The following is a 25000-nucleotide window of genomic DNA, read 5'->3' as shown; positions in this document are numbered from 1 at the left end:
CCACCTGATGCAAAGCACAAGCTGGAATCAAGATTGCCGGGAGAAATATCAATAACCTCAGATATGCAGATAACACCACCCTTATGGCAGAAAGTGAAGAACTAAAGAGCTTCTTGATGAAAGTGAAAGAGGAGAGTGAAAAAGTTGGCTTAAAGCTCAACATTCAGAAAACTAAGATCATGGCATCCGGTCCCATCACTTCATGGCAAATAGATGGGGAAACAGTGGAAACAGTGGCTGACTTTATTTTTCTGGGCTCCAAAATCACTGCAGATGGTGATTGCAGTCATGAAATTAAAAGATGCTTACTCCTTGGAAGGAAGGTTATGACCAACCTAGACAGCATGTTAAAAAGCAGAGACATTACTTTGTCAACAAGGTCTGTCTCGTCAAGGCTATGGTTTTTCCAGTAGTCCTGTATGGATGTGAGAGTTGGACTATAAAGGAAGCTGAGCATCAAAGAATTGATTCTTTTGAACTGTGGTGTTGGAGAAGAATCTTGAGTCCCTTGGACTGCAAGGAGATCCAACCAGTCCATCCTAAAGGAGATCAGTCCTGGGTGTTCATTGGAAGGACTGATGTTGAAGCTGAAACTCCAATACTTTGGCCACCTGATGCGAAGAACTGACTCATTTGAAAAGACCTTGATGCTGGGAAAGATTGAAGGCAGGAGGAGAAGGGGACGACAGAGGATGAGATGGTTGGATAGCATCACCGACTCGATGGACATGGGTTTGGGTGGACTCCGCCAAGTTTATGATGGACAGGGAGGCCTGGTGTGCTGTGATTCATGGGGTCGCAAAGAGTCAGACATGACTGAGCGACTGAACTGAACTGATGCAAAGAGCTGACTCATTGGAAAAGACCTTGATGCAGGGAAAGATTGAAGGCGGGAGGAGAAGGGGACGACAGAGGATGAGATGGCTGGATGGCATCACTGACTCAATGGACATGAGTCTGAGTAAACTCTGGGAGATGGTGATGGACAGGGAGGCCTGGTATGCTGCAGTCCATGGGGTCGCAGAGTCGGACACGACTGAGCGCTTGAAGAACAACAACCTGTAGGTACGTAGTTTAATTTTGCTTTGGAACCAGTTAACTAGGCAGACGAACGTCCTCTGGAACAGGGTGTCCCACTTGGAAGAAAAAAGAAAACCACTCCCCACGTCCCCATCATTGACCGTCATTGGTGGCACTGTGTGGGAGCATTCCGGGACCTGTGGCCACGCCTCCCGGGGGTCAGACCTGATGGGGAGGGTCTGACATCGCCCCCGCCCCCCGCCGCCGCCCAGAGCAGGCCTCTTGTTAGGCTCTGCTCCCGGTGCCCCCAACCAGGCGGCCTTCCTCTGCCGCAACGTCTCCCTTTCTCTTTTAGGGTGTCATGGACGTTGAGGACCACCAGGTGGCGGTGTCTGCTCATGGGGCGCTCTGTCGCCACCTCGTGGCCTAAAGTGAGCATTACGCCTTCTCCCCCGTCCCAAGGGTGCAGTGAGAATCCAGTTCCAGCTGGCAAGGGTTAACCCTTCACTCTGTGTTCTGTGGGCTGACCCAGAGGCCCAGGAAGGAATATTCAGATTCTGGGGCCTAAAGGAAACATTTTTCAAAGCCTTCCTTGCTCTCGGTTGATTGCATTATTCTTGGTGTTGAGTCACTAACTCCGACTCTTTGGGACCCCATGGACTGCCACACGCCAGCCTTCCCTGTCCATCACCATCTCCCGGAGCTTGCTCAAACTCATGTCCACTGAGTGGGTGATGCCATCCAACCATCTCATCTTCTATCCCCCTGACCTTCTCCCCTTGCCCTCAATCTTTGCCAGCATCAGGGTCTTTTTGCAAAGTGTCATTGTTCAGTTCAGTTCAGTCGCTCAGTCGTGTCCAACTCTGCCACCTCATGGACTGCAGCACATCAGGCCTCCCTGTCCATCATCAACTCCCGGAGTCCACCCAAACTCATGTCCATTGAGTCGGAGATGCCATCCAACCATCTCATCCTCTGTCGTCCCCTTCTCCTCCCGCCCTCAATCTTTCCCAGCATCAGGGTCTTTTCAAATGAGTCCGTTCTTCGCATCAGGTAGCCAAAGTACTGGAGTTTCAGCTTCAGCATCAGTTCTTCAGGACTGATCTCCTTTAGGATGGACTGGTTGGATCTCCTTGCAGTCTAAGGGACTCTCAAGAGCCTTCTCCAACACCACAGTTCAAAAGCATCAATTCTTTGGCGCTCAACTTTCTTTATAGTTCAACTCTCACATCCATACCTGACCACTGGAAGTGTCATTGTTACCTGTTCCCAATGCTATGAGGCTTCAGGGAAAGCCCCAGCTGCTTCTTTAAGGTTCCCGAGCCTTCCTGGCCTCTCTCTCGCCTCCCGGCCCTGCCTGCCCGCCCCACCTCTGCCTCTGACCTCTCCACCGTGGATCCCAGGCAGGACCACGGCCTCGTCCTTGGGAAGCTGCTGCTTTGGGGGAGAAGCGATAAACAAGAGGGCTTCCCTGGTGACTCAGTGGTAAAAAATCCGCTTGCCAGTTCAAGAGATGCGAGTTCAATCCTTGATCCGGGAAGATCCCACAAGTCCGTGTGCCACAACTACTGAGCCTGTGCCCCAGAGCCCGGGAGCTGCAGCAGAAGCCCCCGCGGTGAGAAGCCCACACAGCGCAACTAGAGAGTAGCCTCCACCGACCGCAGCTAGAGAACAGCCCAATCTGCAAGGAAGACGCAGCACGGCCCAAAAGAAACAAAATTACATTAAAAAAGAAAAGCAATGAAACAGCACTGCAGGCTCTGTGATGGGATGAGTTTGTGTGTAACAGGCCCAGAGCATGACCCCAAACGCTCCAGGCAAGGTGAACTCTAAGCTGCACCCTGAAGGATGCTGAGGAGTCAGCAGGCGGCAGATGGAGAATGGGTGGGGGAGTCACTGGAGACAGGTGAGATTTCATTCCAGAGCGATCACTTCTGCTTCCGTGAAAGAACAGGTTTGCAGAGACAAAGCCAGAGGGTCACTGGGTGGGAGCTAGGGGGTGGTCAGGGCCTCAGGAGCCTCCCTAAGGAGGTGGGTAGTTCATGTTTTTAATGTTTTGCTTATTTTTGGTTGTGCTGGGGCCGGCATCGCTGCAGGGGCTTTTCTCTAGTTGCCGTGTGTGGGTTTGTCTTGTGGTCATGGGTTCTAGGGCACACGGGCTTCAGTAGTCATGGCACATGGGCTCAGTAGTTGCAGCTCGAAGGCTCTGGAACAAGGGCTCAGAAGTTGTGGCCCACGGGCTTCGCTGCTCAGCAGCCTGTGGGATCTTCCCGGATGAGGGATCAAACCCGTGTCCCCTGCGTCAGCAGGCTGATTCTTCACCACTGAGGCCCCAGGGAAGCCCTGGTTGTGGATAGCTTAGAATCAGCTTTGCAGGTTCAGAAACTCATTTCCTTCAATATCCAAAGATACGTGTGCCATATTTAGCAAATAAAAAATACACCTACCTAATTGGAATTTCAGATAAATTATGAAAAAATGGTTATATGAGTATATATAACCATAAGTATGTATAACTTATAAGTATACTTATAAACATAAGTATGTCCCTAATATCATGTGAAATTCTAATTTAACAGTGTATCTAATGTTTTATCCATCAACTAGACTGTCAATGACAGACTTCAGGACTGACTCATGTGTATCAAACTCACAGGGGACTAATAGAAACACACCGATTTATTAATTTACAGTGGTGGAAAGGGCTAAGAATACACATCTCTTATTCAGACTCTCCTTTCTGGCAAATTAAACCAACCGATGCTCACTGCTTGGTGAGCATGGAATGAGAGCAAAGGACATGAGAAGTTTGAAAGGACATTTCATCTCAAGGTGAAACCGTTGGGTGTCGTTGCCAGGGCTCCCAAGAGCTGTGGCACCACACGCCTTTATGTTTCAACCCAGAAAGGAATTCAGCGAGAGGCCAAGTGGTAGCTAAGAAGCGACTTATTAGGACACTCGTAAGGTTCACAAGTGGGCAGGCAAGCACTGCACTGTCTCTGATACTCAGGGGGTTACACTTCTATAATCAGAGGAAGAGAGGGGAGGAGGAGAAGACCTTTTTTGTCTTTCTTGAGTAGACATGTCTCTATCATCAATTCCTCCCTCAGATAGGGCAGGGCTGTTTACTCGCCCCTCCCAATACAGGCAGGCCAGGATTGTCATAGCACCTTGGAAAAATATTTTCAGGTCTCAGTACAATGACAGTCTTTCATTTTGAGGAGTCACCTTCCCATAAAAGATTGCTTTTTGCGTGCACAGAGCCTGTCTTGGGGGTCATTAAGTTCGTGACCCCACTGGGCATGTTGTAGGCCTTATTTTTTTTTTTATTGTTTTGGGGGGTTACTAACTTACTGAGCTCACGGGGAGGATGTAGGTCTCATGCCACCATTGTTTTTGTTTGTTTGGGGACATGTCTTCTGCTTCTGTTGCATGGTTTTGTTGCTAAGCAAGTTAGCTGGATTTTGTCATTAAGATGGCCAATCTGACTCTGATGCTAAGTGATTTGTTTTGCTTCATGAGTGAAGCAAGCCCATATTGCTTCAGAATTTTCCCATTACTTTCTTGAGTGATCATTAGTCTTACTGTGGTCTCCCAAATCCCCCTGAAGTTCCCTATCTATAATTCCCTAATGGAGAATTCTGTCCTTATCCAAGGCATGGGAAAGTGGAGTATTATCCTGGCCTCACAGCTTAGAACCTTCTTTGGTAATAGAATAGGCAAGTTCCCACAGAACGAGGTAGGTCAGGGGCTGCAGTCCTCACGTCCACCCTCCTCTGGCTCGTCTGCCACGTTCTCTTGGTTGATTCCTGTGTTCTCAGAGGGGCCTTCCTTTCAAAGTCTCGGAGTCTCAATTTTGGATTACACATTTTTCTTTTAAAAACATATTTCTGTGGTATTTATTTGGCCTTCTTAAATCCATCTAGGCTAAAAAGGTAGTCTTTTGACTCAGAAGTCACTTCAGAAACTTGGGGTATCCATATCCAAGGGGCCCCGTGCTCTGACTTTTATCTCCTTTAACATCCTCAAATCCAGTCCCTTCTTTCCATCCTCACTGCCACTTCCTTGGTCTCAAGCAGCATCCCTTGCCTGGATTATACAGCCTCTCTGTTAGTTTGGGCTTCCGTGATAGCTCAGTAGATAAAGAATCCGCTTGCAATGCAGGAGACCTCAGTTCCATTCCTGGGATGGGAAGATCTGCTGGGGAAGGGATAGGCTACCCACTTCAGTATTCTTGGGCTTCCCTTGTGGCTCTGCTGGTAAAGAATCTGCCTGCAATGCGGGAGACCTGAGTTTGATCCCGGGGTCAGGAAGATCCTCTGGAGAAGGGAAAGGCTACCCACACCAATATTCTGGCCTGGAGAATTCCATGGACTGATCACAAAGAGCTGGACTCGACTGAGCGACTTTCACTTCGTTAGTTTATCTGAATCCACTTTTGCCTTTTCTGGTCTATTCTCTACACAACAGCCGCAGTCTTTTATATGCATAAGCCAGATTCTGGTACTCCCTGCATAAAACCCCTCAAGGGTTCTCCATCGCACTCAGAAAAAGCCAATCTGTTAGGTACATCCTTTTCAGGATCTGTCTGGCCTATGTCTACCTCTAACCCTTCATCTCCCCATCACACACTTTTCTCCCTATAGTTTTTGTCCTCGTAATTCTCTAGAATGGCCCCCGGCCCCTTGGTTCGGGGTCTTCCACACAGCTGCTCACTTAACGCTTCACAACAGGCGTTAAATAACTCTTAAGAAACAAAGGACCGACGCCTGCACTCTGCCCCAGCCGGGGGTGAGTGGGGGGCACTTCCAGGTTTGCCCTGTGTGGAGGCGGACGAGCACTCAAGGCGCAATTCCCGGGAGTTCCCTGGCGATCCGGTGGCGATCTTAGACTTCTGGGCTTTCACCAGATCACTGAGATCCTGAAAGGCGCGCAGAATGGCAAAAAAAAAAAAAAAAAAAAAAAATTCAGAGCACAATTCTCTCGCTCTCGCCATTTCCAGACTGAACTCCTCGTGGCCTCTGTCTTCGGAGGGCCAGCAGGAGTGGGGTAGAGGTGGGGAGTGGGGGGTTCCCAGCCCCTCAAGAAACCTCTTGAGGTGAGCGCCCGGAAACCAATTCATTATTGGGACCTACCCGCCAAAGACAACACACCGGAAGTCCGCCTCGAACCCGCCCTCGAGCTGTCAGTGGGAGGAATTCGAGGAAGGGGCGGGGCACCGCCTACGACTGGTTTGTTATTAGCGGAAAGGAAACCAGAAGGAGGGGGCCGGAACCCGGCTTCCTCTCGGCTCCTCATTGGCTAAAAGACTGCGGGCCCCTCGGGTTCTCATTGGTTAAAGTCTCACAGGGCGTATCTTACACGTCCTCCGGGTCCCTCGCGGGTTGGTTGATGAAATTGGCCTCTACCCCGCCCCTCGGGTGCTTCATCTTATTATCTTACACACAGACGTGGGGTTCCGCGCGGTCGTTTGCCGCCGAGGCTCGGGCCTTCTCCTCAGCCGTGTCCTCCTCGAAGCCTTCGAGCCTCACGGAAGTCAGGGATATAGACTACAAGCGAGTGGGGAGGGGACTCCGGAACGATTCCTTCGCGGAACCATTGAGACGAGGCTTCCAGGAGCGTGTGGAGGGGACGTTCCCCCTCCATCCCCCCGCCCCGCGGTGGGCCTGACTGGACTGGCAGGGATGGCGGCGGCGGCGGCGGCGGCGGCGGGGGCAGACGCTCGGCCGGGCGCCGCCATCCCAGTGGAGCTGCGGCGCGAGAGGCGCATGGTGTGTGTGGAGTACCCGGGCGTGGTGCGCGACGTGTCTAAGATGCTGCGGACCCTGGGCGGCGAGGAAGGCGTCTCCCGGGTGAGGAGCGGGGAGTCCCCAGGGGAGCGCCGAGTCGCGGGACTGCGGCTGAGGGGCGAGACCACCCCGGGAGGGATCTGAGGTTGCCTTGGCAACGGAGCTCCAGTCGGTTCTGGAGCGGCCAGAACCGGTTCTGGGGGCGGGGGGTCTGCTTTTGGGGCTGCCGGGCGTAGACTGATTTCCTCTAGGATCTGAGGGTACAGGGGCTTCCCTGGTGGCCCAGTGGCTAAGAATCCGCCTGCAGTGCAGGAGACGCGCCGTTCGAAGATCCTGGAGAGGAAATGGCAACCCACTCCAGTGTTCGTGCCTGGAAAGTCCCATGGACCAGAGGAGCCCGGAGGGCTGCAGTCCATGGGGGTCGCAAAGAGTCGGACCGACCAAGCGACACAACAACAGACCTACATGAGAAGGGGAGGAAGGATTATGTTATTAGAGTTAAAGAGTAGTAATGTATGTGTGTTAGTCCCTCAGTCATGTCCGACTCTTCGCGACCCCACGGACTGTAGCCAGCCAGGTTTCTCTTATGTCCATGGAATTCTCCAGGCAAGAATACTGGAGTGAATTGCCATTCCCTTCTCCAGAGAACTTCCCAACTCAGGGATCGAACCCTGGTCTCCTGCAAATTTATTCTGCACCAGCTATATTTCTAGGATCTTTACCTACATTCGCATCGCATCAGAACCCTGCCATTGAGGAGCGTGGTTGTCCAGATTTTACAGGAAAACTGAAATACAGCTTGTTCAAGTTCCCCCAGGAAACAGTGGAGCTGGGATGAATTCTTTACCTCGTGCAAAGCTGTATGTCAGTGACTTAAATGTACCAGGTCTTGAAGTGTCTCTATTTTAGAGAGTCCTTCCTTGACTGCCCTTACTAAAGTGGCTGCTGGCAGTTCACCTACTAATTCCAATCTGAAGTTGTGTTTTAGAGTCTTTGTTGTCTGTCTTGGACCCTTGGTTCTGAGATGATCAGCTCTTGTGGGTCCTGGTCTCTCTTGATCATTCTTGTAATCTGAACATCCCTAATTGTGCCTGCTTCCAAAATATTGTTTGAATGCATGATTGAATCTTCACAGCCATCTAGTGATGAACTCACAGTTCAGTTCAGTCGCTCAGTTGTGTCCGACTCTTTGTGAACCACACAGTCAAACGCTTTGGCATAGTCAATAAAGCAGAAGTAGATGTTTTTCTGGAACTCTCTTGCTTTTTCGATGATCCACTGAATGGTGGCAATTTGATCTCTGGTTCCTCTGTCTTTTCTAAAACCAGCTTGAACATCTGGAAGTTCACGGTTCATGTACTGTTGAAGCTTGGCTTGGAGAATTTTGAGCATTACTTTACTAGCCTGTGAGATGAGTGCAATTGTGTGGTAGTTTGAGCATTCTTTGGCATTGCCTTTCTTAGGGATTGGAATGAAAACTGACCTTTTCCAGTCCTGTAGCCACTGCTGAGTTTTCCAAATTTGCTGGCATATTGAGTGCAGCACTTTCATAGCATCATCTTTTAGGATTTGAAATAGTTCAACTGGAATTTCATCACCTTCACTAGCTTTGTTCGTAGTGATGCTTCCTAAGGCCCACTTGACTTCCCACTCCAGGGTGTCTGGCTCTAGGTGAGTGATCACACGATCGTGATTATCTGGGTTGTGAAGATCTTTTTTGTATAGTTCTTCTGTGTATTCTTGCCACCTCTTCTTAATATCTTCTGCTTCTGTTAGGTCCATACCATTTCTGTCTTTTATTGTGCCCGTCTTTGCATGAAATGTTCCCTTGGTATCTTTAATTTTCTCGAAGAGATCTCTAGTCTTTCCCATTCTATTGTTTTCCTGTATTTCTTTGCATTGATCGCTGAGGAAGGCTTTCTTATCTCTCCTTGCTGTTCTTTGGAACTCTGCATTCAAATGGGTATATCTTTTCTTTTCTCCTTTGCTTTTCACTTCTCTACTTTTCACAGCTATTTGTAAGGCCTTCTCAGACAGCCACTTTGCATTTTTGCATTTCTTTTCCATGGGGATGGTCTTGATCCCTGTCTCCTGTACAGTGTCACAAACCTCTGTCCATAATTCTTCAGGCACTCTATCAGATCTGATCCTTTGAATCTGCTTTTCACTTCCACTGTATAATTGTAAGGGATTTGATTTAGGCTATACCTGAATGGTCTAGTGGTTTTCCCTAGTTTCTTCATTTTAAGTCTGAATTTGGCAATAAGGAGTTCATGATCTGAGCTACAGTCAGCTTCTGGTCTTGTTTTTGCTGACTGTTTAGAGCTTCTCCATCTTTGGCTACAAAGAATATAATCAATCAGTTTCGGTGTTGACCATCTGGTGATGTCCAAGTGTAGAGTCTTCTCTTGTGTTGTTGGAAGAGGGTGTTTGCTATGACCAGTGCGTTCTCTTGGCAAAACTCTATTAGCCTTTTCCCTGCTTCCTTCTGTATTCCAAGGCCAAATTTGCCTGTTACTCCAGGTGTCTTTTGACTTGGATGGTTTGCCCTGGAAAGGAACAGAGCTCATTCTGTCGTTTCTGAGATCGCACCAAGTGCTGCATTCTGGACTCTTTGTGGACTCTGATGGCTACTCCATTTCTTCTAAGGGATTCCTGCCCACAGTAGTAGATATAATGGTCATCTGAGTTAAACTCACCCATTCCAGTCCGTTTTAGTTCTCGGATTCCTAAAATGTTGACGTTCACTCTTACCATCTCCTGTTTGACCACTTCCAATTTGCCTTGATTCATGGACCAACATTCCAGGTTCCTAAGCAGTGTTGCTCTGTACAGCTTTGGGCTTTACTTCCATCACCAGTCACAACCACAGCTGGGTGTTGTTTTTGCTTTGGCTCTGTCTCTTCATTCTTTCTGAAGTTATTTCTCCACTGATCTCTAGTAGCATATTGGGCACCTACCGACCTGTGGAGTCTATCTTTCAGTGTCCTATCTTTTTGCCTTTTCATACTGTTCATATTGCGGTGTTGGAGAAGACTCTTGAGAGTCCCTTGGACTGCAAGGAGATCTAACCAGTCCATCCTAAAGGAGATTGGTCCTAAGTGTTCATTGGAAGGACTGATGCTGAAGCTGAAACTCCAATACTTTGGCCACCTGATGCGAAGAGGGTCTTTGAAAAGACCCTGATGCTGGGAAAGATTGAAGGCGGGAGGAGAAGGGGGCAACAGAGGATGAGATGGTTGGATGGCATCACCGACTCAATGGACATGAGTTTGGGTAAACTCTGGGAGTTGGTGATGGACAGGGAGGCCTGGCGTGCTCTGGTCCATGGGATCCCAAAGAGTCGGACACGACTGAGCAACTGAACTGAACTGAACTGTTCATGGGGTTCTCAAGGCAAGAATACTGAAGTGGTTTGCCATTCCCTTCTCCAGTGGATCACATTTTGTCAGAATTCTCCTCCATGACCTGTCCGTCTTGGATGGCCTCCACAGCATGGGTCATAGTTTCATTGAGTTAGACAAGGCTGTGGTCCATGTTATCAGATTGGTTAGTTTTCTGTGATTGTGGTTTTCAGTCTGTCTGCCCTCTGATGGAGAAGGTTAAGAGGCTTATGGAAGCTTCCTGATGGGAGAGACTGACTGAGGGGGAAACTGGGTCTTGTTCTGATGGGCAAGGCCATGCTCAGTAAATCTTTAGTCCAATTTTCTGTTGATGGGTGAAGTTGTATTCCCTCCCTGTTATTTACCTGGGGCCAAACTATGGTGGAAGTAATGAAGATAATGGCGACTTCCTTCAAAAGGTCTCGTGCGCACACTGCTACATTCAGTGCCCCCAACCCTGCAGCAGGCCACCGCCGACCCACGCCTCCGCCAGAGACTCCTGGACACTCCCGGGCAAGTCTGGGTCAGTCTCTTTTGGGATCACTGCTCCTTTCTCCTGGGTCCTGGTGCACACAAGTTTCTGTTTGTGCCCTCCAAGAGTCTGTTTCCCAGACCCTTGTAAGTTCTGGCAGTTCTGTGATGGGGTTAATGGCGACCTCCTCCAAGAGGGCTTATGCCACACCCAGATCTGCTGCACCCAGAGACCCTGCCCCTGCGGCAGGCCACTGCTGACCCAGACCTCCTCAGGAGACACTCAAACGCAGTTCTGTGAGTTAGGTACCATTATTATTCCCATTTTTTAGGTAAAGACACAGGAAGAAAAGTTGGGTCAAACAAGCCCCTACATAGTACAGTGGGAATTTAAACACATGCATGCCTCCCTCTGAAGTCTGAACTTTTATTAATTCTGCTTCCTCATCCTTTATGAATATTGAAAAGCCTGAATGTGTCATTAGCACAGGAGGCTCATAGAGGCCCAGTCAGTCACATCTTGTTCTTTTACCCTTACTTGCTTTACTGTGGCTTTGACAGGATCCGTACTCCTGCTAACCCCAGGGGTGTTTGTACCGAGGTACAGGGTGAGCCCTTTGGGGAAGAGACTGGTCACTCATTCATTCCATTCCTGTTTCTTGTGCACTCACTCTGTGCCAGGCCCACATCTAGGGTCATTCCTGGCACAGCAGTCTAATAGACCTATTCCCTGATGATAGGGGCTTTTTTTAACCTCCTTTCCCTAGATGCTTCCTGAACACCTGCTAAGGGCCAGGCTGTGTCCTGGGTGTTGGGCACCAGCAGGTAGGTGGCCTTGGCCTAGGGGACGTTGTTGGTGCTTTCACATGCACACAGCTGACACTTACTGTTGCCTCTTAGCCCGTGTGGGACAGGCACTCCTGTATGGATGACACGGGTGGAGTGTTTACCATGGTTTAGGTGTCAGGCTAAGCACCTGACATATATGTTCAATTAGTCATTGTAAGAATCTGAGGAGTAGATACTCCTATTACCATTTTAAGGAGAAGGAACCAAGGCCTGGAAAGGAGAAGTCACATGAGTCAGGGCCAAAGTGCTTGTTATTGATTTCGTCTCCTTTGGACCTGGAAACATTTGTAAATGAGGCTGAATACTCGGATCTTTTGGGGTGAGTAGTTCCTAACCCTAGACAAGTCATGCCGTTCCCACCCAGACTCTCCATGGCAGACACAGGGGTAACACCTCCACGAAGTGCTGCCGGAAGAATGGCGGTTCCTTGCACTGACCAGGCTTTGCTTAACTGGCAGTTATTGTCTCCAACTTTGCCGCTTTACAACCTTTTAGAAGAAAGAAGGTGTTAGTCACACAGTCGTGTCCAACTCTGTGCGACCCCATGGACTGTAGCCCACCAGACTTCTCTGTCCATGGGATGATCCAGACAAGATTACTGGAGTGGGTAGCCATGCCCTTCTCTAGGGGATCTTCCCGACTCAGGAAGGAACCCTGGTCTCGCACATTGCAGGCAGACTCTTTACCATCTGAGCCATCAGGGAAGCTTTAGAAAGGAAGAGGCTGTCCTCATGTTCTCTACCAGATAAAAGCTGAGATCCTTGGGTTTGGAAAATGAGTCTTTTGGGAACTAAGAGCCCAGAACACAAAACAGAAGAAGCCTCCAGGGTCCCCATCGGGCCTTCACTGAGGGAGGAGCTGCCCGCTCAGCCAGCCTCCACGTCACCGTCTCCTTTGGCCTCACCGCAGATCTACTCAGATGCCACCAAGAGGCTGGAGCTTTACTTCCGGCCGAAGGACCCCTACTGCCACCCCGTGTGTGCCAACCGCTTCAGCACCAACAGCCTGCTGCTCCGGATCAAGCGGAAGACCAGGCGACAGAGCGGGGCACTGGGGCCTGAGGCTCGCCCCCGGGTCACGTACGACATAGAGAGCCTTGGAGTCGTCTCCACTGTCTTCAAATTTCAAGGTAACTGCGAGATGCATTCTTCCTGCCTGGGTTATTTCCGGGCCTGTGTCCCTCGTGCCTGCGGGGCTGTGTGGATCATCTGCCCGTGAAGGGGGCCAGGCTGTGCCCAGGCGTGAGGGTGGGGGCAGAGCATGGGCCCCGTCCAGGAGGCACGCTGCCTTCACTCCAGCCAGCAGCTCCCTATGGACCCTGGGCTCTTGGCCGCTGGAGTTCTCTGAGAAATCTCATGTTTAAAACCATTTTGTGGGGCCAAAGGGAAAGGTCCACAGGCCTCCAATTTTCAACCCCATCCCCTCACTTGTATCTGGGGACCCTTGACCGCTGCTGGTCTTGTCTGCTGTCTGAATCCTTCCCAGATCACCTCAACCCCTCAGGACCTCATGTCCTTTGACCTCTTAGCCAACTAGATGTCTCCCGTGGGGTCCTCACAGGGGTGCGGCGTGGAGTAAGGAAGAGAGTCATGCCTGCCTGAGCCTCCCTGGGTCTGCTTGTCTGACAGTGGGGGCTCTGAGTCCCTTAGGCCCCCATGGGGATTCGGGAGATGATGCTGTGTAGAGAGCTGATTCATGTGCACGGGAAGCACTTGGCAAATAACTAACAAGTCTGGAGCGTGTCTGTAGTAGCAACTGCAGTTCTAAGATAGAAACTGAAGGAAACAAAAGACTGAAAACGAAGAATAGAAAGTGTACAAAGACTAACGCAGGTCTTGGGAGCCCCACATGTTGGGCGTTTTGAATGTCCATCGCTGGTGGAATGTGTCTTCACCAGAAAGGGCTGTCCTTCCCGGGACGGGGCTCTCCCCATGATGCATTTTTCGTCTCTAACTGAGCCGGCAGTTCCTGCTCAGTGTGTGTCCCAGACCGGCAACATCAGCCTCACCTGGGGCTCGTGAGAGGTGCGGCGTCTCAGCGCTGCACGGTGCGGCATGCGCATTCCCAACCTGGACTCCATCCTCAGGGTCAGGTAACCCCCCGCCCCCTAAATAACATCTCTCCAGGTGACTCGGAGCACCCGGGGCCGAGCTCCCAGAAGCAATTCAAGGCGGGGGTGGTTTCAGCTCCTGCCACTCTTGCCCAGCAGCCTCTCCCGTAAGGCCCCCTCACCGCCCCCAAGCAGACGTGGGCCTTGTGTGGCAGCTGCTAGGGCCTGGGCGGTGTTAAAGGGCATCCGCCATCCATCTGCTCCCCCCCCCAGGAATGTCCGACTTCCAGTACCTGGCAGTGCACACGGAGGCGGGCGGCAGGCAGGTGTCCATGTACGACAAGGTGCTCATGCTCAAGCCCCAGAAGGAGAGCTTCTTCCACCAGGACCTGCCGCTCTACATCCCCCCGCCCATCTTCTCCAGGCTGGACACGCCGGTGGACTACTACTACCGCCCAGAGACGCAGCACCGGTGAGTGCCGCCCTTGGCCGCCGCTGCGCGGCATCGGGATTCAGGGCCAGGGCCCCATACTCAGAGGGCTGGACGCTGCCACTCACGGGCCCAGGGGCCAGGGCAGCTGGCTTTGCTCAGGCCCATGGCCCCAGTGCCTCTAACAGCAGAGCAGCTGGTGACCAGGGGAGTCAGGAACCGGCCCTGGTCCCTGCGTCTCACCCAGAGTCCTTGCTTAGGGCTGTCCCCACACCATGGAATGTCAGTCAAGATGTCGCCCCAGGACTTGAGGGCCCATCGCCAAAGGTGTGTACCTGGAAGTAGGGAGAGACAGACCCCTCCTACCCGGGAGCACCAAGAACGAGGTTGGTTGACTGTTTTGGAGAGCGATCTGGCAGAATTTATTACAGTCTTGTTTTATTTTAAGTTTGGCCATACCAGAGGCTTAGGGGATCTTAGTTCCCTGACCAGGGATCAAACCCGTATTCCCTGTAGTAGAAGCACGTAGTCCTAACCACTGGACCACCAGGGAATTCCCCTGCTGTGGTGTTAAATGTTCTTTCCAGGCGACCAAGTGGTTCCTCCTGTAGGAACTTATCCCATAGTGATTCCCACCTCAGTGCTCGAAGATAATACACTGATGAGTGCGTTTCCTGGCTGGCTGTGGGCAGGAAGCTGGGAGAACCTGGTGTGGTGGGAGAGCCCGGGCTGGCGGGGCCTGTGTTCAGGTCCTGGGCCTGTGATCCCACAAGAGCCCCAACCTCCTGCTCCCGCCTCTCCGCCTGATAGCAATAGTAATAGTCCCCGCATCTCTGCATAGTTAGAGAGCTGCATGACGGAAGCTCTTGGGAATACTCAGAACAGTGAGCGCTGGCAGAGTGTGAGACAGTGGATAAGCGGATGGCGACCAGTCCATGAATAGGGGCCATGTAGTTAATTAAATGACGGCCTGTCTGTGCCAGGGAAGACCACGCTGCCTTGACCAGAGCCAGCTCCGTGGGCCGAGGTGGCTCATGTCCAGAGAACCGAGCCAGAGCAGACTGCATGCTATAAAAACAAACTGAGTTTGAGAACAGAAGCCTGGGAGAACCGGGAAGGTGGGGCCAGGCAGTCATCTCTGGAGGGGCGGGCGGACGAGCACCTTCTCCCTCATCAAGGATTTCCAGCAATGAGCACTGCCCGCCTGGCGGGGCCCAGGCCTCCCCTTGGAGCCAGAGTCGGAGGGAACACGACAGGCGGCTCTGTAGGGGCCCAGCTGGGGAGCTGGCAGACCACATGGGGTAGAATGAGTGGGTGGCGGGGGCCAGTGGGCAGGCGTGTGTCCTAAAGGGGTCAGGTGGGGAGTGGGCTGTTGTGGACCATGCGTGGGGCATAGGGAGCACTCCTGGGGGCCGTGACCTTTGAAACAGCCACAGCCGGGCAGGTGAAGATCCGGGGAGGGAGGGCGTGCCAGACCCGGGTGCTGCTGCTGGCCGCTGCAGAGGACTGGTCTAGGGGCGTCGTCCCCGAAGCCGAGAGACTGGTGGCTGAGGGTCCCGTGGACCCCACGGAGGAGCTTAGATTCTGCCCTGAAGAGAAAGAGGAATGGTTCTCTTCCTTTAAAAAATGCATTCTGTGGAGTTCCAAAAGGAGAGGGGCGGTGTCTGGGCCCCCGACCCACATCACCAGCTTCAGCCATTAGCAGCCTTCCGCTGCTGGCTTCCTCTCCCGCTCCGCCACCCTGGCCTCACAGCACGTCCTCCAGAACCAAGTCGGCATGTGTCTCTGACGGGAAGGACTAAGGTGGCCACAGCACCGTCTGCAGAACGCGCAAGCGTAACAGTGTCCTCAGCGTCATCCCAGCCCAGGCCTCTCTGCTGCCCCGTTGTCTCCAAGGTGACTCGAGAGCCAGGCAAGGGTCGCCGTCTCCATTATCCCACCCCGCTGGCTGGTGGCATTGGAGTCACTTCTCTGTCCCCTGGGGCCAGCAGACAGCCGTCCCCCCACCTCTGGAAGGGGGACTAGGGTGGAAAGCCAGCTGCCCTGGCACCCACGGGCCCTGTTTTTCTCCTGTGTGTTTTATCGATTTTCTGGCACATGAAAAGAGTCTGCCTTTTCTCCCAGGGCTGCTATCGATTTTTCTGCCCTGCTGACCTTCCTGGGTACCGAGGACTGGCGGAGGAGGCCTGGCGTCCACCTCACTGGCCTGCCCTGGTCCAGGGAGGTTCACCTTCCTAGATGACCCGTGAACTCCTGACGGGGTCCCTCCTCCTTGAGGCAGTTGAGGTGGAGGGAGACTGCCAGGCTGGGGGGTTCTCCTTGCAGCTGTCGCCTGGCCCAGGGGGGCCGCCAGGGGTTTTCCTGCTCGGGTATCTGGGGCTTCAGGGAGGTGTCTTTGAAAACTGGACAACATTCGGGGGGTTTCAGATGGAGTCACGCTTTTGAAAAAAGGCACAGGTTTGATCCCATCTTTGTAATTCTGTTTCCCAATGTGAAAAGTCACTTTGTTGTTCTTTGTAAATATGCAGATGATGTGTACTCATGGAAAATTAAGGTGAAGTGGAAAGAGATTTAAAAGGGAATAATCCCCTGTGTGACATCCAGGATGCACTTTAAAAAGTACTTCAAAATGATTCAGTGGGTTGGGGTGGGGCCTGGATGGTGTGGAAGTGGCCATGTGATGGCAGTTGTGGGAGATGATGGGGGCATCTGGGGGTCCCTGGGGCTGCTCCCCTGCTTCAGCGAGGCCGTACGCTCCGACTCCCACCGCAGAGGAAGGCGCTCGGAGCCTCCTGGGAGGTGTTGGCCCTGTGTGTTCCGTGCTCATAAAGGCAGGTCCAGCACAGTTGCTGGCGACAGAGCGCGTTTTTCTTTTTTAATTTGCTTGTTTCCAGTTGAAGGATAATTGCCTTACAGTACTGCGTTGTTTTCTGCTGTAGAAACGGAGCCCTTTTTAAACACTTGTTTTATTCTTGGCCATACCACATGGTTTGCGGGATCTGAGTTCCCAAGCAGAGAGGGAACCTGTGTCCCCGCAGTGGAAGGAGAGTCCTGTTAGCCTCTGTGCTCTGTGACGAGACCGTTCGGCAGTATCCGTCCTCCCTTCACTGCAGTATCGTTGAGATGCTTCCAAGTCAGGGACTCGGGCTCCATCGCAGGCGGCCGGACAGCGGTCGGTGCCACCGCCACCCACCCCTGCATCTCGCTGCCCAGCCTCCCGGGGCTGGAATCCCAGCTCTGTCTCCTTGAATTCTGGCCCAAGCAGGTCTCCAACCCCCATGGCCTCAGGGACTTGTGGAAGTTGGGTCCTTCGTTATGGGAAGATGGAGGGACCGTTTTGAGGGTTAGATGAGCAAGCTGGGATGTCAGTAAGCCCAGCCGACAGAGGCTCTGTGGTTCCTGTGTGGCCACACCTCCGCTGATTGCCCGCTCCCTGCCCGACGGACGCTGGGCTGCTCCCAGCTTCTCGCTGGCTGGACGGTGCCGTGACAGCTCAATGCGGGTGTGAGGTCATCAGCCTCTGGGACTTGAGGCCCAGCTTCAGAGCCTCCCCGAGCTCTCAGACTCGCTGCCCCTTCTCCCCCAGATGGCACCAAGGTCCTCCCCTTGCCCAGGTTCCAGTGGAAGCACCCAGACGTGGGCCACCAGTGTCCAGCCGGGCCCACGCCTGGCGCTCCTGCCCTCACCCCTCTCTCTGCCCCTAGGGAAGGCTACAACAATCCCGCCATCTCGGGCGAGAACCTGATCGGCCTGAGCAGGGCCCGGCGCCCCCACAACGCCATCTTTGTCAACTTTGAGGGGGATGAGGTGCCCGAGCGGCCGATGGAGGCCGCGGTCCAGACGTGGAAGAAGGTCTGCACCAACCCCGTGGACCACAGAGTGGAGGAGGAGCTGAGGAAGGTGCGCCCGCCGCCCCCCCCACCCCCGCCGGCCGCCCATTTACCCGCGGGCCCCGTCGGCCGCCCCGTTTACCCGCGGGGCCCCATGCTGGTCTCAGACTTGTTTATTAACTCGCGGGAACCGTTACCTCCAGATGCCACGTCTAAAGCTCTGCCCGTGTACACCCTGCCTTCCCAAGGCTGAAAGTGTTCTTCAGCCTCCTCCGAGGTCCTCTGGGGGTCACCATGGTCCAGGCGTGACTGCAATCTGGAGCTCCGGGGTCCTAGAAACTTCCTTCCTCCAGTCATCGGCCCGGGCACATCAGCTGGGGCACCTGCTGCGTGCCAGGCCTGGCCCTTCCTCCCCATTAGAGTCGGCTGGCCGGGCGGCCCCGGGAGGAGGCAGCCTTCCGCCTGGCCCAAGTCACTGGGTCGGGGACCTAGGGCCACTCTCCGAACCTCATCCCCCGCATCCTCTGCACGCAGCCTAGCCTCTTCGTGGCTCGGGGCCACTCCTGCCCTGGCCTGCCCCCCTCGCGGCCCTGCTCTGACACCTTTGGTCGTCTGCCTCCCCTTTTACCCTTTGAGCTACGAAAGGACAGGGACGGTGCCCCGCGTGGTCCTTCCAGGACACCCGGGCCCAGCTGCCCTGGACATGACCTGGGTGCACAGGCCGCTTCCGAGGGAGGGACAAGCCAGCGCGCAGCGGCTCTTGGAGGCGGCTCCCTGCCAGCTGCCCCTCTGGGGCCAGACCCTGCGGGGGCCCTGGGGCCGGCGGGCAAGCTGCCTACCCTCCTCTCAGCCTTGGCTTTGACCCTCCAGCTGTTTGACATCCGTCCCATCTGGTCACGCAACGCCCTCAAGGCCAACATCAGCGTCCACCCTGACAAGCTCAAGATCTTGCTGCCCTTCGTGGCCTATTACATGGTAAGGGTCCGCCCGCCGCCTCCTGGGTTCCTGCCAGGGTCGTCCTGATCCCGGCACCCCCTGGGCGGCTCGTTACCGCCCCTGCAGAGGCCCTCCCCAGCCTCCCCGGTCACGCGTCGGCCACATTGGGGTGACTGTGGGATTCAAGACTGATCACGTAACTTGCAAGTAAAGGGATTGTGTGTTTTTTAATGGCCTTGAGCTGAGAGCTTTCTAGGACCAGGGGCTGGGGTAAGTGCTGTGCGCACAGCCTCCTTTCTTCTCTGCAGGCGCGGCAGCAGGGACGTTGCTCTGGTGAGGATGGTAGGCTTGGCCTGGGGGCTCAACGTGCCAGCGTCCTGCAGCCAGCACGTGGCAGAGCTCCTGGGGCCCCTGGCCACAGTGCCGCCTACATTCACCCTTTCTCCCAGGTCGAGTGGCCTTCAGTGCACAGCAGATGTACCTTGGACTGAGTCCAAGAGGGCACAGAGATGGGGTGTCGTTGTCGAGATTCCCCAAGGGGCTACAAGGAGGCGCTCCTGCTGGTCAGGGGTTGAACGTGGGGCCCTGGGGGGGCAGGCAAACTGTGTGACTGTGATGGCAGGCGGGGTGGGGGGCGCGGGGGTGGGCGGCACCAGACGGGCTCGGCCCTCCTCGGCCTAGACCCGGCCTCACGAAGCTGCCTTTCGGCCTTGGCTCTCTGGACAGCACCATCAGAGCTCTTGTGGGGCCAGAGCCTCCGTCCGTCAGCATGGTGGTGACGGTTCTCAAGCTCGTCCTCTGTGCCAGGCACTGTGCCAAGGGCTCCAGGGCCTCCGTCTCCTTTGTTGCTGTTCAGTCACTCAGTGTCCGACTGTTTGCAGCCCCACAGACCGCAGCACGCCAGGCTTCCCTGTCCTTCATCTCCTTCACGAGTTTGCTCACACTCCTGTTCATTGAGTCTGTGATGCCATCCAACCATCTCACCCTCTGTCTTCTCCTTCTCCTCCTGCCCTCAGTCTTTCCCAGCATCAGGGTCTTTTCCAGTGAGTCGGCTTTTCTCATCAGGCGACCAAAGTATTGGAGCTTCAGCTTTAATACTCCTTTAATCCTCTCAAAAATGCCCTCTGACAGGAAGACCAAGGTTTGGAAGGGTCAAGTGACCCATCCCAGGTGACAGAGCCACATGTGCGCACCTGGGGGGCAAGGGCTGCAGAGCCCCACCTGGGCAGCCCCCGGGCCTGCATCTCAGGGGAGCCGAGGATTGGCCGGAAGCTCACCTCGCACCCCCATCCTTTCTGTCTCCAGATAACAGGCCCCTGGAGAAGCCTGTGGATTCGATTTGGATTTGACCCCCGAAAACGCCCAGAGGCCAAGATTTATCAAGTGCTTGACTTCCGAATCCGATGTGGAATGAAATACGGTAAACAGTCACTGAAACCTTTGCTTTCCTTTTCCCTTCCTAGCTTTGCGTTTGCAGCTTTCTCTTGGGTAATGAGAATAGGTCCGCATGGAGAGAAAGTGCCTTCCGCCCTCGGCAGGCTTGTTGGAGGCAGGCTAGCGCAGCCAAGGCCCCGAGCTCCCGTCCTGGCCCCGTGGTGCCGCTCTAGTGGTCCTTCTGTTCTTCCACAGTTACTTGTGGCTCCTGCCGTGCAGGCCAGGCGTCCGGTCAGTGTCCGTCCCCCGCCTGCGGTGAGTCCCCCGCACACCAAGCACCGAGACACGGTGGCTCCTGTCTCTCCAGCTCGGGGGCCGCTGTCCCTCTCTCAGGAGCTGCCCCCGGGAGCCCCGGTGCACCTGTGGTGCAGGCCGCGCTGCCAGGGGCTCTGCACCCCCTAGCCTGACGCGCCCGCCCTCTCCGGCAGGTTACGCCCCCAGCGACATGCCCGTCAAGGCCAAGCGCAGCACCTACAACTACAGCCTCCCCATCACCGTCAAAAAGACCAGTAAGGGCCTCGGGCTCCCTTGCAGAGCAGGCGCCGGGAAAGAGGGGCATCCAGACTGCGGGAGGGGCAGGGGCCTCCCGAAGGGTCACTCTAGGGCCCTGCTGGCCAGCGCGCCCCAGAGTGGGAGGGGGCGGTCGGGGGGCGGGAGAAATACCCCCCTGTATTCCAGACCCCTGCCGTGGTCCCCTCGCAGCCAGCCAGCTCGTCACCATGCATGACCTGAAGCAAGGCCTGGGCCCCTCAGGGTCGGCCAGTGCACAGAAGTCGAGTCCCAACAAGTACAAGCTCAAGGTGGGTGTCGGCAGGCTGTCTGCCTGGGTGAGAGTGAGGGGTGGGTGGAGCGGCGGCCCTCCCCTGGGCAGGCCAGGCTCTGCTGCCCATGCTGAGCCTCGCCTGTGACGCGGGGAGGCTCTGACGGAGGCTGCATGGTCCTTCTGGTCCCTTCACCCAACTCCCACCTTCCCAGCACAGCCTCCAAACACAACTCAGGATGCAAGCCCCCAGGGGCGGGGGTGTTGACCACCGGGGCACGTCCGTCTCAGGGAGGGTCCTCAGACACCAGCAGCCGCATGCACTGCCCTCTGAGTTGGGCCCTAAGGCCCCTGTGACCCCCCGGGAAGGGTGAGACGGAGGGCTGTGAGCCCAGAGCCACAGCAGACCACCTGCACCCAGCCGTGGGCTGGACGAGGGCTGCCCTCCCAGCCTCGGGCCTACTCAGCACAGCCACCCAGCAGACGCAGCGACGTCCCAAGGCCTGACGTGAGCTGCTGCAGGCCTGGGGAGGAGTCCCCGGCCACAGAGGGCTGGGGCCAGCTATCTGCCGTAGCACCCGTCTCCTCTCTGCTCAGGGAGGGAGGCCGCATCCTCGCCTGAGCGGCCATCCGCCTTCGGGGGCTTATTTTAGGCCGCAGTCCCCACCTCTGGAACTGGTCTGCAGCTCTTCCTGAGATGACCAGATAGGAGAAGTGAGGCGGCCTCCCTTCAGAGGCGGCGAGGCAGAGCCCAACCCCAGTCGGCCTCCCCACCAGACGCGCCTGGCTGGTCCTGGGGGTGGCTCGAGGGTCCTGGGGTCCTGGCTGCTTCCACCCCATCCACGCTGGGGGGTTACAGCTCATGTCCTCCCGGCCTCTGGCCCATCCGCCCACCTGAATCCAGAGAGGAGAGCCAAGCCTGCCAGGTCTCGTGGCTGGCACAGGCCGCTGCCCTGGGAGAGGGCCCGGGGAGCCACCCACTGTGGGGTCTCCAGCGCTGTCCTCCCCCGGGACGCTCCCCTGACCTTCCCGGCTCGTCTCGGCCCTCCTTTCCAGGACTCGGTCTACATCTTCCAGGAGGGGGCCTTGCCGCCGTACCGACAGATGTTTTACCAGTTCTGTGACCTGAATGTGGAGGAGTACGTACCTGCGGGGCACTGAGGCGGGGGCCGGGGGGCTTAGGCGCAGAGCAGAAAGCCCCAGGGACCGAAGGGTGTCCTGCCTCTCTTCCCTTTCACATCCGCCGTGACCCCTCAGGGGATGGCCGGGGGGAGCGAGTGCTGCCGACCCTCCTCTGGCCGGGCTCGCGCAGCACACAGCAGCGGCTTTCTGGGGGCCCCGTGGGCCACCCTGCCCCTAGCAGCCAGCCATCCTGGGCGCAGAGCGTGGCACTGGGCTGGGTCTTTGTCTTCCTCCTATGTGGCCCACATGGGGGTTCCTGACATGATTCCCAGTCCCCAGAGCTGACAGAACCCCAGACTCGTTTAACCCAGCTGTTCACAGTGATGTTTAGAAAGCTGGGGGCGGGGTGCTGGGCTGGAGGAGCAGCTTACCCCAGGCTGGAGTCCGGAGCGGCTTTCAAGGACGCCCTCCGTGACCACACTTGTCCACGGGGCAGCGCTCCGTGTGCTGTTTTTCTGAACACAACGCCAGCTCTGCCGAAACCGCTTACTGGCACCTGTGAGCAGAGACACCCCCCCAAGCCCAGACCTTTGAGCAGACCCCCACCCCAGACCTTTGAGCAGAGACCCGCACCCTGGACCTTTGAGCAGAAACCCCCCCCCCCCCAGAATGTTTAACAGAGACCCCCCCCCAACCCCAGACCTTTGAGCAGACCCCCACCTCGGACCTTGAGCAGAGACCCCCTACCCCATACCTTTGAGCAGAGATACCCCCCCCAAGAACTTTGAACAGAGACCCACACCCTGGACCTTTGAGCAGAGACACCCCCCCCCCCACCTTTGAGCAGAGATGCCCCCGAACTTTTGAGCAGAGACCCCCCCAGCCTTTGAGCAGAGACCCCCCCACCTTTGAGCAGAGATGCCCCCCACCTTTGAGCAGAGATGCCCCCCAGCCTTTGAGCAGAGCCCCCCCCGACCCTTGTCTCCGACGCCCAGGCTGCAGAGAATCATTCACCGCAATGACGGGGCGGAGAGCTCGTGCACCGAGCGTGACGGCTGGTGCCTCCCCAAGACCACGGACGAGCTGAGGGACACCATGTCCCTCATGATCCGGCAGACCATCCGCTCCAAGAGGCCTGGTGAGAGCTGCTTGCCCCGCGTGCGTGGGCCTCCCCGGGGCTGGAGCAGGCATCCCTCAAGGACCTGCTCCCCAGGAAACCTTACCCCGTGGGAGCCTCCTACCCTGACGAGGGTGGGAGCCAGGAGCCAGCACCCCACCCCACCCCCGGCAGCCCCCTGAGGCGCTCAGCCCTGGGCGTCCAGGCAGGAACCCGGCCCAGAAGAGTGGGGCTGGGGCTGCCCTCGGGGCCGCCACTTCACGCCTGGACATGACCCTGCGTCCTGCGGCCACATGTGGGCAGGCCGCTCCTGTCTCTCCTGGGGGGCGGGGGCCCTGGCGCTGTGTGCTGCCCACCCTCCCCTGGGCGTGGGGAGGGAGTGAGCCCTGTGCTGGCCCGCGGCTCTGACGGAGCTGGGGGAGAGTAGGGGAAAGGACCCCTCTCTGGGGCTCCTTCCAGGCTCGGGGTGGGGGCGTCCCAGACCACCGACCCCCACAGAGCTGACAGGAGCCGGGGCGCTCAGCCTCCCCCAGGACGCCGGCCCCTCTGAGCGCCCAGTTGAGGAAAGCTAGCCTGGGCCCACTCCTGCGGGGTCCCCTGGACTCCTGAGCTGCCCGGGGCTGCTCTGGGAAGGTTCCTAAGGCCCTGGGCATCAGTGTTGCTCTGAGGTGCTGGTTAGACCAGTCCGAGCCCACAAGCCACCGTACTTCCCGGAGCAGCTTCAGAGCTGGAGCCCCAGCCCCTGAATTTGTAGATAGGCCCCCTGGGGCTGAGACCAGGGATGGCCGGTGCGGGGGCCACCCGGGGCCAGCGTCGGGACACACCCGCCCTGCTCTCTGGGCCCAGCCCTCTTCTCCAGCCCGACCAAAGCGGACAGTGGGAAGGAGCAGCTGACCGGCGAGTCCGGGGAAGACGAGGAGGAGGACGAGGAGGAGGAGGAGGAGGAGTTTAAGCCGTCCGACGGGAGCGAGAACGAGATGGAGACGGAGATCCTGGACTACGTGTAACGCGGCCCTGGGCCCTCGGCCGGGCCCCCGCCCAGGCCCACTGAGGGGCCGGGACACGGCAGGGACCCCAGAGCTGCCTGCAGCAGCCAGCACGGCCCTAGGCGGCCCATCTGAGGAGGGCAGTGGGGTGCGCTGCCCCTGGTCCCGCCCAGGCTTCCCCGTGGCCCCGAGTACCTGTGCCCGACCTCGCCAGCCCGGCGCCCAGCCCCGCCCCTGGCTGAGCCCAGCGGGAGCTGAGGTGGGGATGGTGCAGCTGGGGAGGGGCCGGCTGCGGCTCAGACTGGAGGTGAGGGCGGGGCGGGGACCCTGGTCCAGATCACGGTGGCGAAGACTGTCCTCAGGTTTAGACCCCATCTGTTGGGGTGACCTGGCAAAGGGCAGGCCCAGCTGGAACTGCCCTCATTAAAGACGTTTCCCCAAGGAGTCTGGGTGTCTCCGTGCGGGTGTCAGAATCCGAGAGGGGTTTTTTCTGGCCTCGGGGCTTGGGCTCCAGCCGGACGTCATTTGTCCCTTCAGTTGCTCATCAGTGACCCGATGCTGGTGATGCTGGGATGGCTGAGAATAGGCCGGGCGCCCCTCGGCGGGTGGGCCAGGCGAGAGCCGCCTCGGAGGGCGCTCCAGCCACGCGCTCACCCCTTCGTGTTCCACAAGGACGTGTTGCGGAGGGGTTCCCGGGGACGACGTAGTCGTCTCAACACTGCCTGGTGGGAAACCAGAGGGCAAGCAGGTCCCTGGGTGGGACCGAACCTACGCTCCTGGGGTGCACACCCCACACGCTGCCCCAGCCAGAGGGGAGCCCATC

General features: G+C 56.2%; 1 protein-coding gene across 4 annotated transcripts; it reads left to right on the top strand.

Moving 5' to 3' along the window:
• Positions 1-6445: 6445 nt before the first annotated feature.
• Positions 6446-24621, top strand: GTF3C5 (general transcription factor IIIC subunit 5). Of its 4 annotated transcripts, none has more exons than XM_061154327.1 (12): positions 6446-6872; positions 12422-12641; positions 13836-14034; positions 17697-17892; positions 18693-18797; positions 20064-20178; positions 20388-20447; positions 20621-20701; positions 20895-20992; positions 22009-22091; positions 23070-23212; positions 24038-24621. In XM_061154327.1, the coding sequence occupies exons 1-12, from the start codon at positions 6705-6707 to the stop codon at positions 24196-24198; spliced, it is 1629 nt and encodes a 542-aa protein (XP_061010310.1). In that variant the 5' UTR covers positions 6446-6704; the 3' UTR covers positions 24199-24621. The 4 variants fall into 4 exon arrangements, with proteins under 4 accessions (XP_061010310.1, XP_061010309.1, XP_061010312.1 ...); XM_061154326.1 differs by having other exon boundaries at positions 20871-20992; XM_061154329.1 differs by lacking the exon at positions 20388-20447.
• The last annotated feature ends 379 nt before the right edge of the window (positions 24622-25000 follow it).

Source organism: Dama dama, chromosome 11, assembly GCF_033118175.1.
Source record: "Dama dama isolate Ldn47 chromosome 11, ASM3311817v1, whole genome shotgun sequence".
Lineage (NCBI taxonomy): Eukaryota > Metazoa > Chordata > Mammalia > Artiodactyla > Cervidae > Dama > Dama dama.
The sequence above is the reverse complement of the archived record's forward strand: the minus strand, read 5'-3'. Positions and strand labels throughout refer to the sequence as shown.

Bases quoted from the DNA above. Each gene is read 5' to 3' on its own strand.
- GTF3C5 (XM_061154326.1), top strand. From the start codon at position 6,705: ATGGCGGCGGCGGCGGCGGCGGCGGCGGGGGCAGACGCTCGGCCGGGC. The intron at 20,702-20,870 runs GTAAGGGCCTCG...CCTGTATTCCAG, and splicing joins CATCACCGTCAAAAAGACCA to ACCCCTGCCGTGGTCCCCTC. The intron at 20,993-22,008 runs GTGGGTGTCGGC...CCTCCTTTCCAG, and splicing joins CCAACAAGTACAAGCTCAAG to GACTCGGTCTACATCTTCCA.